Genomic DNA, 24,587 nt, shown 5'->3' with positions numbered 1-24,587 from the left:
TAGATTTACCACCTTCTATCGTCTACAAACACTTTTTAAAACCTCGCCTTAAGGGTCAGGCTCCCTTGGTTCTGCCACTGTGCCCTGACCTCCCTAAGCCTGTTCCCTGTGGAGCCATGGGCTAGGAAGTAGCTCCAGCACTCTATCTCCACACAGCTGCCACTTTAAAGCTGATTGTCAAAAGCTGTTGTTTCTCACCTGTTTCTCCAGGTCACCATATCAGGTCACCATACCGCTAAGTAGTCGCGTGCGCGCAGCGTACATGCGCCCCTGCACTCAGGAGCTTGTGCCTGCCCTGAGAGCCCTCGCTGCCGGGTTTGTTTCACAAGGCATGCTTTTCAGGAAGGTCCTGGGTTTAGCACCATGGAAAGTTTTGCCCTTCTCCCTACAGCATACCCCACACAGACCTTCTGCTGCCAGCAGAACAAGCCTGGTAACTTCATCTGTTATAAGAGAAGCCAACAGGTCACGCAGCAAGCTCAGAGGGAAGTGACACAGCAAGACTGCTTGGCTCTCCTGATCTACTGAGTACAGACCTGGAGGAACGTGACCTAGATCTGAGTCCTGTCCCCAGAAACCCCTGCTCCTGTGACCTTAGACAAGTGACTTACTCTCTTTGAGTCATTTCCTTAAACAAAAAGTAGACAAAGAGCATCTATCTTATTTATAGTTGGGGAAGGGAGAAATCTCACAGATCCTAGGCTGGCCTTGAACCTACATACCTAAAGAGGATGACCTTCAACTCACACTCCCGCCTCTAACTCATGAGAGCTGGGATTACATGTGTGTGCCACTGTGCTCAGTTTTTAAGCAGTGCTGGGGGAAGAATCGCAGAGTCTGTGCAGGCAATCTCCAAATGGAGCTACATTCCCAGCCCTGGTAAAGCTGTTAGTTAAGATAACAGGGACGCACAGAAAACCTCCGGTATGGCGGCTGGCACACAATATGTTGAAGAAGCCAGCCCTCCCGTGACAACTGCAATGCTGACACAACCTGGAGGAAGATGAAGGCCCACCCCTCGCAGGAAGAGCACTGGACAGGAGTGACGAGGTCCAGGAGAGGCCAGCAAGATGCAAACACACACAATGGGTGTGTTTAAAAGGGACAAATGGGAAAGAAGACCCACAAAGAAATGGGTCCCAGACACTGGGAACATGCAATAACTGAAAAAGCAGTGTCACCGAACTCCTTGAGAGCCTTCAAAGAAGTTGTCACCTTAAACAGAATAGGATGGCCCCATAGCCAAGGGCATGCCAGGGCCAGCCAGCTCACTGCATTCGAAATGCCATGCTCCTTGGGTACTGCCAGGAAACAGAGCCAGGCAAAGTCAGAATAAGATCTTGGCACAAACCAGAAACTCCAGAAAACCAACACCCTTGTCCTAGCTCAGCCCAGCCTGAGCCCCACACAGGTGCTGGGACAAAGGAATGGTCAGGAAGCTACAAGTTTGCCAGTTCCTCGCCTGGAGTGCTCTGTCAGCTCTAAATGCCCGTGTCCCGCTTCTTCTCAGCCCTGGTGCTTAAGAGGAAGGAGCAGAGAGAGAAGCGCTCAGCAAATCCAGCCACCGAGAGTACGAGCATCTAGGAGGGCCTGGCACTGCGGGATTCCAAGACCAATTCCTCCCTTATTGGTGTTTTAGAGTCATAAGCCTAGAAGGCTATGAAACATAGTAGTAAGCAATGTACTTGATTCCGTCGGCATGCTCTAGCACCCTGTACCCCAAGCATATGCCAAGCACGTTTTGTGTGTCACACCTGGATGTAAGAAAAACCCCACAACTCTACCAGGAAAGGAGGGGATTGGCAGGCGGGGACTTTTAAAGATACATCTGAAATGAGGAGGCAGTGGCCTGCCCAGACAGCAAGGGGCACTGGCAAAAAAAAAAAAAAAAAAAAAAAAAAAAAAAGAAAAGAAAAAAGGCCAAGACTTGCTCTCTTTCCAAAAACTTTCCAACCACTCCAAACCTGGTTCTAATTCCCTTGAAGTGATCTTTTTTGCTCTCCTTTGAGGTCTCTCCAGGATTGAGCCCATCTGCTAGACTAGTGAGGTGGTAAGACACCCACCCCTGGGGTCAGACTCTCAGAGCCACCCACCTCTCCAGAAGTCAGACCTGACACACAGCAACTGTCACCTAGCATGCCTCGAGGCACTGTCCCTGCATTATCTAATCTGTCCCTGGAGGGCCAACCCCCTGAGGGTTGTGCGATAGAAAGGTTCAAAGAGGTTAAAACAGTTTGCCCAAGGGCACAAATCTGAGGGTCAATGAAGCCTGAGTCTTGGCTCGTTTTACCTGGCTTTGAATTTTTCATAAATATACCATGCTGCCTCTTTAACTTGGCAACCATCGGGGACAGTGAACCACCAAGTGAGGAAAGACCTGAGCTTATGGTAAGGTGACAAGTCAGGCACTGGGTCAGATGCATGGAGGTAGGGAGGCTCCATAAAGAAACACAAGCCTGGGGGATCCCTAGTGCCACCAATGTCACAAAGCTAAATGGGGAACCTGCCTGCTGGAACTAATGCCATGTCTCTCCTGCCCGTTCATTTTGTTGCTCCCCACGCGGGGTTAAGTGTGGCTCCAAGTGAGCATGCTTCTCACTGCACCTTAGCACAGGGAACAGTCCTGCTGGCTCCATCAACAACTCTTGCCATTTACGAGATTGTCCAATAGATCACGTATTTACCTACCAGGATCTGTTTTGTTTGAAATACGGTCTAAACTGGACTTGAATAGCTAAGGTAATTAAGGCTGATCTTGAACTTCTGATCCCTCTACCTACCTCTACCTCCCCAGGTGTATAGCTGGTATAGGACAAACACCTGTTTATGTCATGCTGGGGAATCGAACTTCGGAATTCATAGATGCTGGGTAAGCACTCTAACCACTGAGCTGAGCTGTATCCCTAACCCAAGCTACTTCCTAATGTAACGTCTTCTTTCTCTCCTTCCCCCCTCCCCCCCTTGTGTGTCTGTACAGATAATGAGCATTTTCTCTAGCTGTCTGTGCCACAGTCCCACCTCACCCCAGAAACCTCCTCCTCCTCGCTCTCCTCCTCCTGAAAGCCTCCCAAGTGAAAGCAAATGGCTCGGTATCCTGCAGAGCTCAGACTCTCTCCCAGCTCTACGGCTTCTGAGAATGCACAGGCTGAACACAAACCCAAGCACACTCGCAGGAAGACCCACTGGGGAATCTGATCCCAGGGATGGAATGGGAGCATGCTGCAGACAGTGGAACAAGTCGCCCGACACTGCAGGCACAGTGGGTCCCTGTCCCCAGATGCCCTACAAGGCATTTTTTTCTTGATACTGTAATGGGAAAATAAAAAAAGACCTGAGCATTTAAACTGGACTATTCCCCCAATGAAACTATACGTACAAGCCTTTCTTTATCTGAACAATAAAGTTGACTAGTCCCTTCATAAATGTCACAACCACTGATGAGCAGGATGTCCCAGGGTTGGGCTGATACAACTGGGCTGGGTCACAGGGCCACACAGCTGCATTAGGAAAGGCCCAGGCTTCGAACTCAGGGGAGGCTCATGCTTCTCACGAGCACCCAGCTATCTGCTCCCAAAGTGGCCACCAAGCAGGCCACCTGAAGCTTACAGGACGCACCTCTGCGAGAGAGACGGGTGTCCGCATCTGTGTCCACGAAGAGTTTCATCTGGAACAGGTCTCGGACCTCCTGAGAATAGAAGGCCAGGATCCCTTCGAAGAGCACCACGTCCGCGGGGTAGATGGTGACTGTCTCCTCTTTCCTGCAGAGCACAGAGCAGTGATGGGACTGAACGGCCAGGGAGCCGGGACAACCGCGGGATCAGAGCATCCGCGGGGTTCTCTCCTGCTATACAGACCTACAACAGGACAGGGGCTCGGCTCCTAGCCACCGAGGCCTCAAGCCACTACCACACAGACAGGGAGGTAAGATGGCTAGGACAAGCTCTTCTAAACTTTTGTCATAAAGCAGAAAGACTAGGCAACTGCCATTCTTTAAATAAAATAAACGGGTTGAAGAATACAGAGAAGAAAAGCGCGATGCGTTCTAGCTTCTCTGAAGGCATCCGCAGGAATACTGTCATGCCTGCCACTTCTGCAACGGAGCATTATGAGCTTTTAAGAATCAGATAGTCGCCGGGCATGGTGGCACACGCCTTTAATCCCAGCACTCGAGGGAGGTGGGGACAAGAAGATTTCTGCGAAGTTCAAGGCCGGCCTGGTCTACAAAGCGAGGCCAGGACAGCCAGGACTATTACACAGAGAAACCCTGTCTTGAAAAAAACAAAAACAAAAGCAAAACCAAAAAAGAACTGGATATTCAGTTCTTGCTGTATAATTTCTACCCACTCCTCCATACCTTAGGCAATTTAGGAGGAGGAAAGAGCCAAGAGGAAGAAGTAGGACAGGAAGAAAATGAGATCTCTAGATGAGTGAGAAAGCACTGGGTGTAAGCTGTCACTCTCTTCCCAGGCCCATATCCTTACTGACAGATGGCTCATTCACTCACAGACTGGGCAGCCCAAGGCAGATCCTAGTGTAAACATAACTTTTCAAAAAGCCAAACAGGGCAACAAATAGCAAAATGGTCATGGGGTGCAATTCCCAAAAACAGGCCTGCTTGGGGCTCCTCTGGCCCCACCCCATTCCCTGCCCCCTCCCTTCAGTGAATTCTCAACCTTTGATAAGACATCTGCCCAAGGCCTCTTTACTGAATCCTACTGCCTCTGGGTTAACACTGTAAAGTTCGACTCCCTAATCCAAGTGGGCTAACAGTAAGTTTCTTGTCCTTTTCTTTTAGATTTATTTATTTATTTAATGTATTATGAGTGCTCTATCAGCATGTACACCTGCAGGCCAGAAGAGGGCATCAGATCATATTACAGATGGTTCTGAGCCACCATGTGGTTGCGGGGAATTGGAACGCAGGACCTCTGGAAGAGCGGGCTGTGCTCTTACTGGGATGGCCAGCAGAACAGGTCACTGAAGAGAAGGATGCTGTCCTCCCTCAGTACCCTCCCATTCCTTGGGACTGTATCTGAGTGTCAAGTGGGCACCACTGCCTCCTCTGTGCAGCCGGGCTGCAGCTCCTTTCCAGGACACTCCTTTACAGCCCTTCCTCCCCCCCTTTACCCTGCTCCATGGGCCCTTTTCTTCCCCCAGCTGTATTCTAAGCCCTTCTCTGAACTTGAAAGGAAAGCCATGAGCTGGGGTTATCTCACTAGCTGGATGCCCAATTTCCCTCTAAGGCAGAAAGCTCTAGTTGCCCAGATTTTTTTCCCCTTGTGTGGATCCAGGCTGTATTGCTGACAAAGACTCAGAAGATGACAGGGAAAACCCGATGTTCAAAAGTGGTATCAGAGGGGCCAGAGACACTTTGCAAATACTCTAGAGGCTGGAAGCCAGATGTGGTGCTGTCTTGCATTTTTGCACGAGCCTCTACATCTGTTCCAGTGGTTGAGTTTGAGACTTTTTCTCTCTTACTGAGGGCTGCCCCTTTCTAAGTCATCGCTTTCCCAGCTCCCAAACTTCAGCGTAACTCCGATTTCTACAGTGGGCTCCCTTGTCCCTGCACAAAGTTAGCATGATAGACACTTAGTGTTGACTTTCTCCAATCCCCCACACAGCAGGAACTAGTCCCCAGTGCAGACACTGAGGAGAGCACAAGACAGACTCACCATGCATTTCACATCCCACTCGCTCTCTCATCTTCCTCCTCTACCTCAATCCTTGCCACACCCTCAAGTTCTGGGTTATGAGGAAGACACAGGCTACATGTGCACTGCGCTAAGGGCTGAGCCATGTAGAACATGCAGAGGCAAGGACTAGGTTTATAATGACAGGAACATCTGGTAAGACATCAACATACGAGCTCTAATTTCCTATTATAAAAGAATTCAGCTCAAAGGAGAATGACACAAAGTAATCAGAAGGATGAAAAGCAGATAGGAAGAACTTTCTAGCAGCCCACAGATAAAGACATTTACTGAGCCACTGCAAGTCCAGGTACAAGAAGCCATGCCTGGGAACAAGCCGTCTAAACAAGTTTGTGGTTACAGAGCCCCAAGGAGACCCATATTAACCAGCTCTGAAGACTCATTTCTGGCCAACAAGATGAATACTCCCAAACTTATCCTCTCACTAGGGCAAGGAGAGTGAGCTCAGAATCTATTTGTATTCTCTAGGCTCCCGACGGGAGGGGCTTCATCTTGATGGAGATGTTGTCTGGAGAGTGGGTGCTAACTTTGGGACATGCATCTGATGGCCTCAATCCCTCACACCTCTCCACACTGTCCAACTGCAATTACAGCATGAGAGCAGAGAGATGTCGCTTTGTTCCTTCCCTGTCCTGCCTTTGGCCCTCCCAATGACAACTTTTTTTAAGGAGCAAAGACTTGGAGGTGTAAGCCACCACAAACATACATGCCACCCCTTACACCAGACCAAAGTACAAGCCCATCCTCTACGGAGAAAAAGGAAATGACCCAACCATTGCACACAACTATTGTATCTCCTTTTAGACTAAGAAAGCAACAAATCTCAAATATTTTACATTGGTGTGAATTCTTGTGTATTGATAGAAATGAAAGGTTATATTTTTGCTACAATGTACTATGTATATGTTTCGATTCTTGTTTATGGTATTGTACATATGCAACTCATTTTAAAATGTAATATAAAGTTCTAGTCCTTGAAAGCTACTATTGCAAACTATTTAGGATAACTAAGAAGTAATCATCTATAAATAATCAAACTTAGCCGGGCATGGTGGTACATGCCTTTAATCCCAGCACTTGGGAGGCAGAGGCAGGTGGATCACTGAGTTCCAGACCAGCCTGGTCTACAAAGTGAGTCCAGACAGCCAAGGCTGCACAGAGAAACCCTGTCTTGAAAAAGAAAAACAAAACAAAACAAAACAAACAAACAAACAAAAATCAAACTTATAGTCTTATTAGGTACTAGTTTAGTTAATTACAAAAAATAAGATTTATTTAGCCTCCTGTATTTTATTTACAAAGTTAAGCAAATAGTAAGTAGCTAGAAACAAGCAACATTTGTCTAGTTAGAAATACTAAGATAACTCAGGAAGGCAGAAGCAGGAGGATCTCTGAGTCTGAGGCCAGCCTGGTCTACAAAGCAAGTCTAGGCCAGCCAAGTCTACGCAGAGAAACCCTGTCTCGAAAAACCAAAAAAAAAAAAGAAAGAAAGAAAGAAAGAAAGATATACTGTGATAGATGGCCCTCTAATACTTCAGAGATCTGCAGACCATGGCATTTAAGATGTTTTAATAATAAAAGGCTTTTCTGACAGATACTTCAGAGTCTGGCAGCACCTCCCCCCCTTCTTCTCCAAAGAAGATGATGGGCACCAAAGAACCTCCACATGGAGCATGCTTCAAATGGGGCAAAGCTAGCCACTAGACCAAAACCTGCCCTTACCCCACCTGCTGAAAGCTTGCTGTCCAAACTGTGGACAAGCAAGATACCAACTTCACTGAGACAAGGCAGTCCAGTCCTTCAAATTTTCTTTGTCACAGAAAAGTCTGTCTAATATTCTGGGCCAGAAGGCCAAAGACTAGATGCCCCACTGATACAGAGGAACCTTGGGTAACTGTCCAGGCAGTCAGCTACCTCTGTCATTTCTACAGTTTTGGAAGCTGCTTTCTCTACACTTCCTGTTTAATTGGGTAATTTTTATCCTTCTCGGGTCTCTGATGGGGTTAAAGACTAGATAGGTATAGTCTTACTGTTTTCCCTGTTATCAGATACAAAAAGAAAACTCACAAAAGAGGTGTAAGTAAAGACATAAAAACTTAAGTTGTAAATATCTAAGAAAGTGTTTTAGGGTCTAAGAGGTTTTAAAGGTGGTAAATACAAGTTACAATAAAAAAGTGATTTAGTTACAAAACTTGAACTCACCAAGATAGGATAGCTAAGTACTTTCTCTAAGGTTGCGAAAAACAAATGAAGTGGACATTGTAAATACAATTCTTACCTAATAGTTCTCCTAATTGTTCTATTGTATATAGTTTATTGATGTTAGAGAAAAAGCCATTTATTGGACTAAAAGGGGGTCATGTAGTAAGAGATTTGGTTTCTTAAAAAAAAAACAAAAACAAAAAACAGTGATGGGCAGCTGGAGAGATGGCTCAGAGGTTAAGAGCACTGCCTGCTCTTCCAGAGGTCCTGAGTTCAATTCCCAGAAACCACAGGGTGGCTCATAACCATCTATAATGAAATTTGGTGCCCTTTTCTGGTATGCAGTTATCCATGTAGTCCGAATACTGTATACATAGTAAATAAATTTTTAAAAAACCAAACACTGTGTAAATATATTTTTGTTGTAATCTCAGGTGTGGGATATGGGCCACTTCAGTTTGTCCGTATCTGCTTCACAGCAAGCGACTACGATTTGCCTCATGCTCTCGCACAGGAGCATGGTTTTGCCAACTGCAGATAGTTTAGGCGAGTGTGTGAAAATCTGACAGCTTTTCAAAGGATATATAAATGCTAGGCCCCAGAGGCAGGGTTGGCTATTGTTGCTTTTGCTGCTGCTGGCTGGCTGCAGTTTGTTGTGATTGGCTGTGGTTTGTCAAGCAGTCGTGTGCAAAGAGAATAAGAAATGGAATATCCTGACAGCAAAGGTCAAACTTGCCCCAAGGAAACCGGATGTCCCTGATCAGCAGGAAGTATTCCAAAGGGCTCTGTGCCCCCTTTCCTCTCTAGCCTTCCTTTTTGCCTACCTAGCATAGGCCCAACTACAAGCATCCTCATGAAAGCTAGGGAAGGAGGTGGAGTGCACGCGTGGGATGCTCTAGGCTCCAGCAGCTAACAGCCAACCTCTGGCCCAGCCTAGCTCACTTACCGCGAGTGGGAGACGAAGTCATACACAGGGATCTGGACTGTTTTTCCTTCGGTGATATCTCTGAGTGTTTTGAAGATGAGTTCGTTGTCAAAGGCATCTGAAGGAAACCAAGCTATTAAAACAGCTCTTGACTTTAAACTAAACTGTCCCCTAAAAGTTGCAACAAATTTCACACCCAAAACCCACTGCCCCTCCAAAGCTAGAGTATGAACACTCCCTGGATCTTAAAACAGGGTGTGGGAATGAGTTCTGGCAAACTCAACTGTTTGTTTTCTGCTAACATTCCCTAACAGTGTTGACACGCCTACCCCCATCCCTCCTCAAAGGTCAGCTGGGTGCTCTGGGATTGGCACATGCTAATCAGAAAGCAAACTCACGACTAGGAATAACCACAGGTCCCATGCCAAGAAGGGCTGGCTCCCAACAATGAGAAACCTAGACCATCTGAAGGAGCAATGTGTTGACCTAAGCCGGCAGCAAAACTGGTTTAGGGGGATCACATTGAGACAACCCATTTCCCTTCTTGCTGGGCACCAAGCAGAACACATAGGCCGAGTGTACACACATGGGGTGGGGACGGTACAGGTTGCTACACATCAGAAGGTAAAAGGACCCGTTGTGCATTTGCTCCTGGAGTTGGCCTATCTTTACCCAAGCTTACGTGGCTCGCCTTCATTCAATACAAATTCAATCAGCCCTCTGGAAAGCTTTTCAAACCCTATTCTTTCCTGTAAGTTCGTGAGAACCCTGCAAGGTGGTCATTAGGCCTCTACGGTGTAGACACGACTTGGGGAAGCTAAGCCCTCCCTCGTGAACACAACCACTACCCTCTCCTCTCTCAACACACGTATCTCTCAACTCACCCGGGTGATCGAAGTTGAATTGGCCCTTGAGGGCTTTGGCCTTCTGCTCAGAAGTGAGGACTCGGTAGAAGCTATCCTGGCTCAGGATGACCACCTGCTTCTGGCGATGGTCCACCTCATTCTGCCCCAGGAGCTGAACGATCTTAGCACAGACGGAAGACTGTGAGGAGAGAAGACAACGGACAGGACAGGAATAAGAGAAGGTGTGTGGGGAGTGCATGTCCCTAGTCTGGGTGGAGCCTGCCTGAAAAGGAGCAGAAGGAAGAAGGCAGCAGCTCTGCTAGGAGGACCAGCCTGCTGAAAGGAAGGCTCAAGTATCCCAGAGTCCTTTGCTCCCCCTCCTCAGCACACTGCTACTCAGGGTACACAGTCCTAGAAGGTGTGGAAACTGTGGCCCTACCTCATCTCCGAACGCCAGTGAATGAAAACAGATGCCAGGTATAACACTCCGCCTTCGAGGCCTCTTGTGTAGAAACACAAAGGACACCAGAAAGTACAACTGGTAAGCCGCTGACAGGCCAAAGAACAAAAAGTGACTACATAAGCACAGGGTACTCAGCCAAGCGTGGTGGCACACGCCTTTAATCCCAGCACTTGGGAGGCAGAGGCAGGTGGATCTCAGTGAGTTCAAGGCCAGCCTGGTCTACAAAAGCGAGACTAGGACAGTCAAGTCTACACAGAGAAATCCTGTCTCGAATAAACAAACAAACAAAAAAGCACCGGGCACTCAGCCCTACAACCTTCATCAGTGCAAGCAAGAGCCACACAGCAAGGCCTGGAATGATGGTTCAGTGGTTGACGACCTTGCAGCTCTTCTGGTGGACCCAAGTTCAACTCCCAGCACCCTCCAACTCCAGCAAAGCCATCAGCCTCTTCTGGCTTTCACAGGCATGCAGATACACATGTGTACATATAAATACAAAGATAAAAAACACACACACACACACACCAGAAGCACACTGGCAAGATGGTTCAGTGGGTAAAGGCGCTGGTCACCAAGCTTGAAAATCTGTGGGGGACCCATGTGGAAGAAGGAAAAGAATGAACTTCCACAAGTTGTCCTCTGACCTCCACGTATATGTACACGCACACATGGACACACTAAAGAAAGATGTAATAACAAAATAAAAAGCAAGTGCCTTTAATCCGAGCACTGAGGAAGCAGAGGGCTACACAGAGGAACCCTGCCTTTAAAAACAATAAAATTTTAAGGGGCAAGGTGTGTGAGATGGAGACTGGAGTGATAGAGTACTTGCCTAGCATGTGTGGGGTCTGAGTGCACCGCATATACAAATAAATATAAAAAAATAAAGATGGTAAATTCGATAACATTTACACCAAATTAAAAATAACCATTAGCTGGGTATGGTAGTATACATCTACAATCATAGCACATGGGAGGCTGGCAGAAGAATTAGGGCTAGCCTAGGCTACACAGTTAAAACCCTATCTCAAAGGAGCCAAAATAATAATTATTCTATTTCTGTGACAGTCTGGGCTCCTCCCTTTTAATGTGACTTCATTTGGTTATTATGGCCTCAGACGATGAAACCCACTGGTACATGAGCTCAGTGGATGGTCAACACTAAGGTGAGGAAGGGGGCCATGATGCTGGGGCCAGGACTCTCAGTCCAGCCACCCAAAGCTGGGGGTGGGGGGTGCTCTGACAGACACCCTGGAACAGCTCACAGTATCTAGTGTTGTGTATCTCCATCCTTTGTTTTCTGTGTAGCCCTGGCTGTCCTAAAACTCACTCTGTAGACCAAGCTGGCCTCGAACTCACAGCAATCCGCCTGCCTCTGCCTCCTGAGTGCTGGGATTAAAGGTGTGCGCCACCACGCCCCTCTATACCTCCATCCTTATGTTCTTGCCAATACCCACACACTGCAAGTGAGAATAGGGGGACTAGAGATGTGTCAGTCAGCAGTTAAGAGTACTTGATGCTCTGAGGCCAGCCTGGTCTACAGAGCTAAGTTCCAGGACAGCCAGGGATATACAGAGAAACTCTGTTGGGTGGCAGGGGCTGGGGGAGAGGGGGTATTTGCTGCTCTTGCAGAGGATCCAGGTTTAATTCCCAGACCCCACACAGTGGTTTCAACTAGCATCTGTAACTAGTTCCGGGGTATCTGACATCGCATGACCTCCCTAGGCACCAGACAAACATATTGTGTACAAACCATTTATACACATAAAGCAGACAAATAAGTCTTTTTTATTTTTATAAATCCTTGAATGTTTTATTTTTTAAAAAGTAGGAGGGCAGGCCTCCTGCACCTGTGAGCTGCTGTCTAACCAAATACGTGACCTGTTCGGTCTGATCTGAAGCTTCTGCTCAAACACACGCTCTTCTCTGTCTATCCAGAGCTGACGAGGGTTTGGCCTCAGCTCCAATTTTCCCCACAGATTTCTTCCGCTTTCGGCAGACACTGGCAGCGAAGGCAGATGGTGGGAGTGTCTAGCCGCAGTGCAGCGTTAGCTCACCGTGTCGAATGTCACAGAGTTTCATGTAATTAAAGGCAGATAGGCCTTGATGTGCCTTTCAAAAGGAAGCGCCAAGTACATACACACGAGTTCTAGAGACGCTATGTTCAGAAGAACCCAGCTGTCGGGGGCCAGTCGCGCTACAGGCTGAGTGTTCCAGATGTGGCGCACAGTGGACTCCTTTCTCAGAGACTCTCACTGCCCCTTGGGAAGCCCCAAGTGTCAGCTAGTCTCCAGGACCCTCCAACTGGCAGTTCCTAAAAGGGCAGCTGCTGAGCCTGCTGCACGGTTTCTGGCCTGAAGAAAGGCTTTCTGTCTAAAACTCATCCTCACACAAGAGATGGTTCACACAGCGCAGACGCCATCTGGCTGTTCTATTTCTAGCAGTGTGTCTTCTGGGACTCGACCCTTTAAGATGCTCCTGGCCGGGTCCAATACTGCTGTGGGAGTGGAGCACTGAGAACTGCTCTGCCTCTTTGCCACACTCCATGCAAGCCCAAGTTGTACATGCTCTGGTGTCCCCACTCCTGGGAGGCTAGGGGGCTCGAGGGTGTCCCAGGAGGAATAGGAACAGAGTAGCGCCTCTCACCAGCAGCCTCACAGAGATACCCTGGCTAAGGGGCCACTCTGCCCAGCATGCCACAATCCCATGAGTTGCCTGTCCTGTTCTAGGGGTTTGGGGGTGGGGGTGGGGGACCACTTCAGAGTCAGAGATGGGAAGCCTAGCAACTGGTCAGTCAGGCTTAAAGCAGCCAAACAGCATGTGTGCAGATTCATCACTTCCTTCCCCTCAGTTTACACTTGCCCTGAACTCAACTGACCCATCAGCTGGTGGTGGGGAAAGGCCTGACATGAACAGCCATCTGGCCCCTTTGCTTTGGCACTATGAGTGATAGCACTGGCTCTTCAGTCTTTGCCTGTTACAATCACTAGTGGGTTCTATGGCGTTCATCTCAAGAAGCAAACACCATGGCCCCCAGACATTACATCACTCCTTTGGGGCCAGGGGTGTTCCCCACATAACCCAGAGGCTCCAATTTACAGGCGTGAGAACATCAAAACACCCATAATTTGCCCTGGCCACAACTGAGAACAGAGTTCAAATCTGTTGGTTCTAAGAGGAGCAAACCAACCTTGTGGCCACAAGAGCCGCGTCGACCATAGACTGCTAGGGATGCATATGGGTCTCTCTCCTGAACCCTGTAAGGGTCTCTAGTACCGCCCCGCCCCCCCCAAAGAAGCCACAGAGCATTCTCATAACCAACCCAAGAATTCCTGGAGTCCAAGAATCTGTTGTGACTCAGCTTTTCTCCTTAGGGACTGGCAGGGCACAGATGTGGTAGTTAGTGGGGTCTCAATTCAGAAGCCCTTCTCGTTAAACCCAGCATCTTAAGTATGAACCACTCGCTCCTTTTTATCAATTACTCTCCTCCTAGATTCTATCCTAACAGATGCAAAAGAACGTAAATACTTAATAGAGGTGGCTGGCTGTGTGTTCTGAACCTCAAGCCCTGGGCATTAGTTGGGGACTGACACTCCCTGCCCTTCCTTGCTAAGTTCTGTTCTTAAGGAAAAGGTTCCTGGAATCTCCTTAAATAACTAAGCACCCTTCTTTTTGTTCCTCCTAGTGAAGACTTGACAGCTTTAGCACCCACCCTGAAAACAACTAAGATGGACAAAAGCTAAATAAGTCTGAGAGGCAAGCAAGCATGCTATGTTTAGAATGTGTCCTCCAAAGTCATGCTGTGAATATGACAATATCAGAGGGTGAGGGCACTGGCAGGTATTCCACTGGGAGGTGTTTCTATTGCTGTGATAAAATACCCTCAGATAAATAGATGGGAAGGGAGGGAGAGAGGGAGATAGATAGATAGATAGATAGATAGATAGATAGATAGATAGACAGATAGATAGATAGGCAGGCAGATAGATAGGCAGGTTTCTCAGATCCATCTGAGAAATAACATGGCCTCATTAACACTCCCAAAGAATACTGAGCACCAAGAATCATGCTGAGAATTGTGCATACACTCACTCTTTGACACCTCAATGGGATCAACTCCAGGAACTACCCTAGACACCCAAACCCTGCAGATGCTCAAATCTCCTATATAAAATGACATGGTATCTGAGTATAGCCTCCAGAGGACTTTAAAAATCATCTCTAGATCTCCTATAATATCTACTGAAATACAGAAGCTACATGGCAGGTGTCATGCTGATGTGTGGACACACTGAGTATAGGCAGGAACGAATACACACACACACACACACACACACACCCTTCCATCCAAGTTGATTAAAATATAGACACAGAATGTGCTGGTTAGTTTTATGTCAACTTGACACAAGCTACAGTCATCTGAGAAGATGGAACCTCATTAAAGAAAATGCCTCTATACGATCAGGATGCAGGCAAGCCTGTGCAGCATTTTCCTAATTAGTAATTGGTGTGGGGGAGGGGGCAGCCCATTGTAGATGGTGCTATCCCTGGGCTGGTGGTTCTTGGTTCTAAAGCAGACTGAGCAAGCCATGATGAGCAAACCAGGAAGCAGCACCCCTCCATGGCCTCTGCAACAGCTCCTGCCTCCAGGTCCCTGCCCTGCTTGAGTTCCTGTCCTGACTTCCTTTGAAGATATGGAAGTGTAAGCTAAATGAACCCTTCCCTCCCCAGGTTGCTCCTGGACGTCGTGTTCCATCACAGCGATAGTAACCCTGGCTAAGACACAGAACCTGTGGCTGACCCCTTAACCCTCAAACCAACCTATGACGCGGGTGCCATTACCCTCTTATTTAATAGAGTCTGAGTCACAGAGAGGCACAGAGATGAAGTGGTTCGGCCCATGACCACACAGTGGAAAAGCAGCTCGGATGAGCTGAGGCTGGGTGGGTGCCCACAACTGCCAGGCCTGCTGCACTTCAGAGCAGATGGAGAGCACTGTCTCCCAGGAGGCCCAGGACTCTCCAAACAGGGTGCAGTGCCGGTGAGTTTAAACTGGACACAGGAGGAAAGCGCTGTCAGTAAGGCTCCGTACCCGCTCCTTGCAGGTTCTGCAAAGCAGATGCTTGCCGAGCCTCTTGGGAAGTTAAATTTTCTGATGAATACAATGAAGGGAAAGGTAAGCCACTTCAAGTGTATACAATTAGCTCTTCTGCTTGAAAGGTGTCTGAGCACATGCTTCAGGAGGCCCAGATTGCTGCTCCGGAACGCAGGTGAGCCCCTGTTGCATGCTCGAGGGAAAAGAGTGGTGTGGAAGCTCATCACATGCAGACGGCTACACCTGTGCTGGCCCCGTGCCGTGGACTGACTGACGGGCCACACTCAGGAGCCTCAGGCTAAGGGATGGCAGCTTTCCTATCCTCTTATCTAGCAATAAGCTAGCAGCATGAGTAAGTGGGGGAATACAGGCCGGTGCAGACACTATGGCAGAGACCACGAGAAAGAGATAGCAAAACACAGAGCCAGGGGAAACAGAGAAGCAAACTGGTTAGCAATACAAGCTGTGGGTGTTCTACGTCAGAAGACACTGCACATAAAACCAAAGTCTAGGGTCTTCCGGTCTGGTCACCAGCTGTGCGGAAGACAAACTCAGGGTCCCTCAGCAGTGTGCTGGGGATTATGGTGATCGTGGTACCCTCGCGGTCATTCTCTAGAAAGAAATGAATCATTTTAGCCTCCTCTTCCTCTCCACCTGAACAAGGAATCTGCTGTCGTGCTCACACAAGGAGGGGACCTGCCTGGGCTTGCTGCTAGCTTTGGTGAGTCTGCTGGGTGCAGTCCTTTCTGGGAGCTCAGAGCAGAGGGGAGGATCACTCTGGGGGATGAATAACCCCTGACTTGAGGACACACGTGGGCTTGACCCATTTCCTTCCCCTCATGCCTTGGGTGGTAAAACTCAATCCTCATACCTTGAGGCCAGGAGGGTACAAAAGCCCGCCCACTTGATATCACTTGGCTTCTTACACACAGGAAAGATGCCTAGATAAAAGTGATTTGCTGAGAAATGAGGGAGCTGACTGCCACTCCTGTTTATACAGGTGTTGGGGGGGGCGGGGCAAGAGAGGGTAATAGGGCAACTATGACCAAAGTGCATAGTGCACACCTATGCAAATCCGCAGAGCCTGTGACTCTGTACAACCAATATACTCTTATAAGAAAGGAAGATGAATGGATGACGCAGAGCAGTGTGTCAGCGGGGCCTCTGCAGACTGAAGGAACACATGGACAGTTTGTGTAGACATGACAGGACAGTGCTCAGCTGAACCAACCATGTTTCAGTCTACTCTTCCACTCTAATACCTATGCAGGCACTGGTGCCCGGAAGACCTACCCAGGAAATACTTATTCTCAATGTCCTCTTTCCTTCTCATCCAGCATCTGTGCCTGATGTGCAACCACAGGATACAGGGGAAGAGCAGCATGCGCCAAGCACCTCGTCCCTCCCTCCCTCCCTCCCTCCCTTCATCCCTCCCTCTTTCCTTTTGGAAAGCCTTTGTGCTATCTTTGAGAACAACTTATTACTAATTCTTCATAACTTCTGAAAAGATTTCAACTCCCTTATTGGCAGTGGGCTCCCTAGGACGGCGATTCCTTACCAATTCTGTTGGGTGTGTCATTCATCGCCACCTCCAGGATTCCCCAAACTGCTCTGGAACTCACCCTATATATTAAACCAGCTCATATCTTAGAAAAGGCAAATCGCCTGAGTCTAAAGACAGGAAGTTGCTGGGAGCGAAGCACGAGGAACCTCGGGATAAGCAGGACTCTCAGGGCAGGGAGGGTCCCCCTGCTACTTAAATAATGGGCGTGTCCAAACCCCCAGCGCAGGAAGAGGGAGCCCTAATGTAAGCAATTGGCTTTACTCATCATGGGGGACCACAGACAATGAATGTACCGTTCTGGAATATAAGGGCAATCTATACTTGTTCAATTGGTCCGTGAAACTAAAATTGTTGGTTTTTTTTAAAGCCTACTTTAGCAAGAGAAAGTAATCACGCAATTACTGTATGTTCCTGCAACTGTACTCCAGAGAAATGAGAGCATGTTACCAAAGAGTATGTGCGCAAATATTCATAGCAGCTTTATTGTTAGAATAGAAAACCTCTTGGTCCAGAGAACAGAATCGGTGGCCTAGGTGAATGCCTACCACTCTGGTTGGGCTGCTTCTAATCACTTTGGCTCAAAGACCATCCCAAGGAAGTGGGCTCACATTAAGCCATGAAAAGGAGGTAAGTGGAGTTAGTCCTTTTATGAGACAGAGCATAGCGCAGCAGAGTTCATTCAGGAAGGAAACAGCTCAATGACCGGCCAGTCTCTTGAGTTCAATCAGACCCCAACTTGAAAAACAGGGGTGGAGAGAGATCAAAAGAAGACATCCAACGTCAACCTTGGGACACGGACACACACACACACACACACACACACACACACACACACACCCCTTAAGTAACAATGAAGACCTTGTTACTGAGTGACTAAATTAACCTTAACCTTTAAAATATACTTCACCCCTAAATTTTCTTTCCATTTCCTAATCTTTTCTCCAGTTCATGTCCTTTTTACTACTTGGTGGTTCCTGGATCCTGTTTGCCTTCCAAGATATCAAACAGGTCATTGGAGGACCACGAGAGGGCACCAATCCAGCAGCTCCCATCCCTGAAAACAGGCCAGACCCACAGGGAGTGCGGAGAGCAAATGAGACCCGAGAGGGTGGTGAGGAGCTTCCAGTGAACACTCAGAGTGCCAGACAGACTTGCGGCTGTGTGCCCCAGGAATCCATCCTGGCAGAGGCGCAGGCTCCGCTTCTAGCCCACTGGCTCGCAGGTGTGCGCGAGAGGCCCAGGCCTTGGGTGACACTAAAGGAGCAGGAAACCAAGGCAAACATGAAAGACAGAGACAAAGGTCTTCTGCACAGTGCTCGTCTTTAAGCACAGGTGCTAGTTCCCACTTCAGACCAGGTGTTCTACTGAGAGCGGTCTTGCTTTCCCCAACCACAGGAAATAGCTAATATACACGTATACACACACACACACTAATATAATGGGGGGTGGGGTAGAGAGAGCACTCACACACAAAACACACACACACACCAAAAAACTATATGCCTTAGTAAGATCAATGGGGAAGTTTTTGCCCACCTCCAAGCCTTTGGTGAAATAATGCCACATAACATAACTAGAGATGCAAAACTAAGAAAGAAACTACACTGTGTTTCTAATCTATCCTAGACAACTTCCTAAAATTTGCTCCCTGTAAATCACTGGCAATGGTTCCTTCAGGGTTCCCTCGGGAAAGCTCCCTGTGTGTACTGTCAGTCCATATAGTACAGTGAAAGCTTAAAGCTCTCTCTCCTCCTGCATCGTGTAGGCAAAACAAAAGCAAACAAGCAAACAAAAACCACCCTTGGCAGACACTGCACACAGCTCAGTAACACCTAAATAGCAGCTAACTATCTTCTTTCTTATAAGAAATTCATTCTTTACCAAAAGTACTGAGAAAAGCCAGCCTGTCCTCCCTAAACAAAGCTAAGACTCTGCCTGCGTTTTACCACAAACACACACTAACTCAGAAGAGCTAAATTATACAGTACTTAGGAGACAAGGGAAGCAAAACACTGTACCACGGGGTTTGGAGTGGTGTGGGATATGACACCCAAAGTGCAAAGAACCAAAGGAAATTCAGCTAAACTGGACTTCCTGAAAACTGGAAAAGTTTTGTGCAGAGTACCACCCACAGAGTAAAAAGAAACCCTGTGGGGTGGAAGAAGTATTTGCATTCATTCACACATTGCTTGGTGAATGATGTCCTAAATGTATAAATAAATAAAAAAATTTCTACTACAACAGCCAAAAACCTGATTATAAAACAGGCAAAATCAAGACCCAAATGGTGCTCAACACTGACCACTCCTGGAAATGCATATCAAATACCACAAGGAAATAGCCTTTCACAAGGTTCACATGGTGAGCCAGCCGTGGTGGTGCATGTTTTTAATCCCAGCACTCAGGAGACAGGCAGGCAGGCAAGCAGGATCGCTGTGAGTTCGAGGCCAGCCTGGTCTACAAAGCGAGTCCAGGACAGGCAAGGTTAACACTGAGAAACCCCATCTTGGAAAAAAAAAAAAAAGAAAGAAAAGAAAAACAAGCAAACAAACAACAACAACAACAAAAACAAGTCAGAATGGCAATTACTTTCAAGGAAGAAAAATATTAGAAAGACATGGCTCGTATAAAATGGTGGCAGCCACTGCAGACAACACCTAAAAATATTAATCATAAATTACCACATGATATAGCAATTCCACATTTGGATGTGCCCCCAAAGAACTGAAGGCAGAGGCTGAAACGTGTATATAATCCACTCATGTTCACAACATGACGTAAATGCAATAACCAAGCCCATCTGTCACTGATGAACACAATGTGCGACATGTATACAACGGAACGCAGCCCTCAAGGATAACCTATGCTATGCAAAATGAGAGACAATCAAAAAGACAAGAGGAGTGGTGCACGCTTGTAACCCCAGTACCCAGGGAGGCAAAGGCAGGCAGATCTCTGTGAGTTCAAGGCCAGCCTGGTCTGCAAAGCAAATCCAGGACAGCAAAGGCTACACAGAGAAACCCTGTCTTTAAAAAAATAAAAAAACAAAAAACAAAACAAAAAGACAGATACTAACTAGTCCACACATTTCCATCCCTTTCTTTTTTATTATTGTTGTTTTTCATTATTTGAGACAGGAATTTCTCTGTGTCACCCTGACTGTCCCAGAATTAGCTCTGGAGACCAGGCTGGCCTCAGCACCACCGCCCGGCCAACATTTCTATCCTTTACACCAGCATCACCCTGGGTTCCAGGAAGCCTCCCTGGGTGGAAGAGAACTGGAAGGCGGGGTTGAAGGCAAGAGGAAGACAGCTCTGGAAATGGGCCAGGCAGCTGGACAGACGGACATTATGTGACACTGGTGGTGCACGAGGAGGAGAACCACACTCGAGGAAATGCTCTGTGGTGTCTGATCATGGAGAAACAAACCAGAAGTGGAATTCTGTGGTTACACTACGACCCATCCTTCGGAGATCAAATTTAATTTGCTCGCTCAGACACAGGCTAGTCCTCCAACTGGTGAGCTGTTTCTGAAGAGGCCTGGCTGAGGTCATGAATGTCTGCCAGCCTTGTGCTTAACAAGTTTGAGGATGGCATAAAGGACTACAAAGATCAAAGGGCAAACAGAAATGAACCCACATTCTAGTCTCCTTGTATGGGGATACAAGCCGGACCACCCTCACGATGGTGCAGAATTTGAGTTTCTGATCCTAGTCCTATAGGATCTAGCTGCGGACCCCTCTGAAAAGTAACACCTGAAGCTACTGCTGGCTGAAGGAGAGCTCATCTTTTAATCTTCCTCATTTTAGAACTGACTAACTCATTTGGTGTATGACCAGTTCCCATCTGAAGTGGGACTCACACAGTGTTGGTTTTTTGGTGAGCGCTAAAGTCCGGCACAGGCTCCCCTGTGCCAGTGAGTTTCCTTTTCCCAGACTTTGACATAAAAAACTCAACTCGCTCCCCCACGACATTCAGGCATATGGTTCACTTCTGCTCCATTCCTCGGCTCCCTGCCACACACACACACAGAGAAGATCTGTCTACACAGCCCAGTTTGGAAAGGAGGAATGGAGTCAGTCACGGGGGAGAGAGGTTCAGTAAAGCAAAAGTAATACAGGAACTCTATCCATCCTTTCACATGGGGCTGCGGGGTGGGGGGTGTGGAGGAGAGGGAGACAGACTGCATAGCAATGAATTCAGATGTGTGCCCATCCTCCTGGAAGAAAGGCATAAGAAGCCTAAGATGATGCTGGAATGATGCTTCCCAGTCTCTTGCTGTTGTGCTCACTATGCCTGCTGCAGAATCAGGAGCAGACAGGATATCAAGGCCTCATACTCCCACCCCTCACCCCAGCCAACAGTGAGCCTGGGAAGCTCCCCTCAAATACTATCAGCAGTGGGCACCAAGAAGTCTGCCCAGCAGCTAGGCTAGAGTGTAGTAAAGTCGTCATCTTTTTAACCACTGAATTCCATTGTTCTAAAGGAAATAAAACAAAACAAAAGTATGCAGAGCTGGAGAGATGCTCAATGGTTAAATATCACTTGCTGCTCTTGCAAAGGATCCGGTTTGTTTCCGAAAACCCACATGGTATCTCACAAACCATCTTTAACCCCAGTTCCAAGGAATCTGACACCCTTTCAAGCTGCCTTCACAGGCACAAGGGACATACATGGTACACATATACAGGCAAACAAACAACTCACGCTCATAAAATAAAGAATGTATTTATATACATAGATAAATAGATGTGTACGTACACACACACACACACACACGTTGCTTATGAAAACACCTACCACTGAATGAAAGCTAGGAGCACCTCCTCTGGTCACCAGCATCAGAGGCCATTAAATCTTTTATCCCTTCCTCACGGCCCCCCACCACCCTGACAAGGTTTCTCTGTGCAGCCTTGGCAGTTCTCAAAGTCACCTATGGATAATAAAGGACAGCCATATATAAAAACCTCAATTTTGTCTAAAAATTTGTCTAAAAATAAGTTCCATAGACATGTGGATATATTATCTACACACATGAACTCACAAGGGGCGGGGCTGGAGGAGCTGCTCATTAGGCAAAGGGTTTGCCATGTAAGCATGGGAACCTAAAGCTGATCACCAGTACCACATTTAAAAAAAAAAAAGCATGGTAGCACACTGTAACCTCAGAGCTAGGCATGCACGCAGGCTTAGCATCTGGTTCCAATAACATCCACACTTACCCCACAGAAGCCCTTGGATTGAAAAGAATGTTCTCTTCTTTACGCAATACTCTGCAGTCCCCAACTTAGACACATGGCTACCAGAAAGTACATTCATTGTCCATTAACAGCCAATGCATTTCCCCCCAAACAGTTGAATAAGAAACCTTTCTGGCCACTGATGTGCGTAGAAACCAGGGCACTGCACACCCTCCACAGTGAGTCACACCCCAGCCATAACATCTCTTCAGATGCCCAGCTAACCCACACAGCTGACGGAGCACAGAGAGCCACCCAGCACAGCAGGGAAGACAACACTAATGACAGAACTGGATGCTGCTTGCAAATACACAACTGTGTTCCTGGGTTTTGTTTGGTTTTTTCCTGTAAGCACTCACAGCAAAAGGCCAGCACAGCTTGTTTTCCCAACACACAACACAGCCTGTCACCATGTACAACCTCCTCTAGCGCAACTCCTTCATTGCCCTGTCCTGGCTGCTCCATTTCAGTCACGAACTGTCCTAAAGGAAACAAGGAGCTGGGCGTGGCAGCTTCAATCCCAGCACTCTGGAGGCAGAGGCAGGTGTATCTCTGTGAATTCAAGGCCAGCCTGGTCTACAGAGTTCCAGGATAGTCAGAACTACACACAGAGAAACCCAGTTCAAAAATGACGGAGGGAGGGAGGGAGGAAGGGAGGGAGGGAGGGAGGGAAGGAGGGAGGGAGGGAGGGAAGAAGGAAGAACAGACTTCCTATCATTTCTGTGAAAGACAAAGTCTTCCTTCCTGAGTGTTGGCCCTTAAGGAATGCCCGGGCCTAGAGATACCTGGGGTGGGGAACGAAGGCCTGCATTGGGTCTCCAGAATCCAAGTAAGAAGCCAAGCATGGTGGCTTTGAATCCCAGTGCTGGGGAGGCAGAAAACAGGAGACTCCCTGAAGCTCAGCAGCCAGCTAGCATAGCCAGACCACTAAAGAGCCAGGCCAAGTAAAGACCTTGTCTCAAAAAACAGGTTGGCCAGTGCCTTAAACACCCAATGCCTTAATGCCAATGCCCAGTGCTCTATGGCCCTGAGTCATAAAGACTGAGTCGGCCAACATTCACGCCAATGGGTGTGCTCTGCATGCAGCAGTGTCCTGGCCCAGACGCCTGAGAGCGGGTAAGTCAGCTCATCCTGTTTCTCATGTGCACGAAGACACCCCTCCAGGCCAGAAGCAGGGTTAGCACCCAGAGTTTATCACCGGGGACTAAATAATCAAAAGGAAGAGAAAGCAGAGATCAAGGGACTATGCAGCTGGGAGTAATGGCAGACACCTGCAATCTCAGCACTTGGAAGGCCTGGTTGGACTTCAAAGCCAGGCTAGGCTAACACAGCAAGACCCCTCTCAAAAGAACAAACAAGTGAGAAGAGACATATGAACAAAGGGACGGATGCAAGTAAACCAGGTGGCTAATGTTTTCAGAGAAGCACTTGGCAAGGGTTTCCACACATGGGACTTGCTTTTCAATAAGCCGTTTATTCAAGTGGGGATCATAAAAAAAATAAAAATGTAGAGGGCGTCCATCAGAGCCCCCTTTGATATCTATGAGTGTCCAATAATGACCCGGCTAATCAAAAATGATCAGAAAACCAGCTGAAGTTACGAAGAGACTATGATTTTTGCCGACAGCACAGTCAGAAAACAAGACAGCAACAACAAACTAGACCTGACTCACACAAGCCTGTGTCTGACTCTAGATGTGTCTTCTAGAAGACCTCTTCATCCGTGAGATGGCGAGGTCGGGGACATCTGTCTTGCACAGGCATGTTGATATAAACCAGAGCCAACTGTTTAACTTGTCTGACAAGTTACCACTATGGTCTGATGTCTGATGTTTGCCCCATGCCTCAAACGCCCCCCCCCCCTCCCGCTCATTTGTTAAGACCTAATCCTCAATGCAACGGGAATGAAATGAAGGGCTCTGAAAGGTAAGTTGGTCGTGAGGGCTCCGTTCTCGTGGATTCCATTGGTGTCCTCCTGCCTTTCCACAGTGTGACAGAACACACAGGGCACTGCCTACCATGCACATCAGCCCTCACCAGACACCGACTCCGCCAGTGCCCTAACTGTGAGCAATATGCTTCCGGGTATACGTTACCTGGTCTAAAGCACTCTGCTCTTGACATGCCAAACAGATAGAAGCAGTGGGTTTATTTTCTTTTTCTTCAACAAAGAGTAGTTTTAAGTCCCTACTTATCTTACCCTTGCTAAATTTTAAGCATTTGAAAGTGTGAACTGCTGGCCCCTATGCTCTCATCATCAATCGTCACAGTATTAGCAGAAACCAGCAGTGAATGAGCAGTGAGCGGATTAAAAACACCTACATAACTATATCCTGCACACAAGGAAGAGTACTGGACTCCTTACAGCATTGGAGCCACTTCTTCCTGGGGTCTGGACCCCAAGGATATGATAGGGAGCTGAGCCTGTATCAAGGCTCAATTGAACAGTGAACATTGAAAGCCCTGGCTCCGGGGCTGGAGAGATGGCTCGGTGAGTTAAGAACACCGCCTGCTCTTCCAAAGGTCCTGAGTTCAATTCCCA

The 24,587-nt window shown here is 47.7% G+C and overlaps 1 protein-coding gene across 4 annotated transcripts in view; it reads right to left on the bottom strand.

Moving 5' to 3' along the window:
• UCK2 (uridine-cytidine kinase 2) overlaps window positions 1-24,587 on the bottom strand; it is a 79,927-nt gene that overhangs the window by 7,353 nt on the left and 47,987 nt on the right. For all 4 annotated transcript variants that reach the window (XM_084774187.1, XM_084774185.1, XM_084774184.1 and 1 more), the window contains exons 2-4: window positions 9,723-9,882; window positions 8,860-8,956; window positions 3,616-3,758 (exon numbers count right to left, since the gene is read on the bottom strand). In XM_084774187.1, the coding sequence (XP_084630313.1) occupies window positions 3,616-3,758; window positions 8,860-8,956; window positions 9,723-9,882 (400 nt within the window). The remainder of the gene's footprint in view (window positions 1-3,615; window positions 3,759-8,859; window positions 8,957-9,722; window positions 9,883-24,587) is intronic.

This window comes from Acomys minous, assembly GCF_964271855.1.
Source record: "Acomys minous genome assembly, chromosome: 1".
Lineage (NCBI taxonomy): Eukaryota > Metazoa > Chordata > Mammalia > Rodentia > Muridae > Acomys > Acomys minous.
Note: the sequence above shows the minus strand (reverse complement) of the source record. Positions and strands in the feature narration are given on the sequence as shown.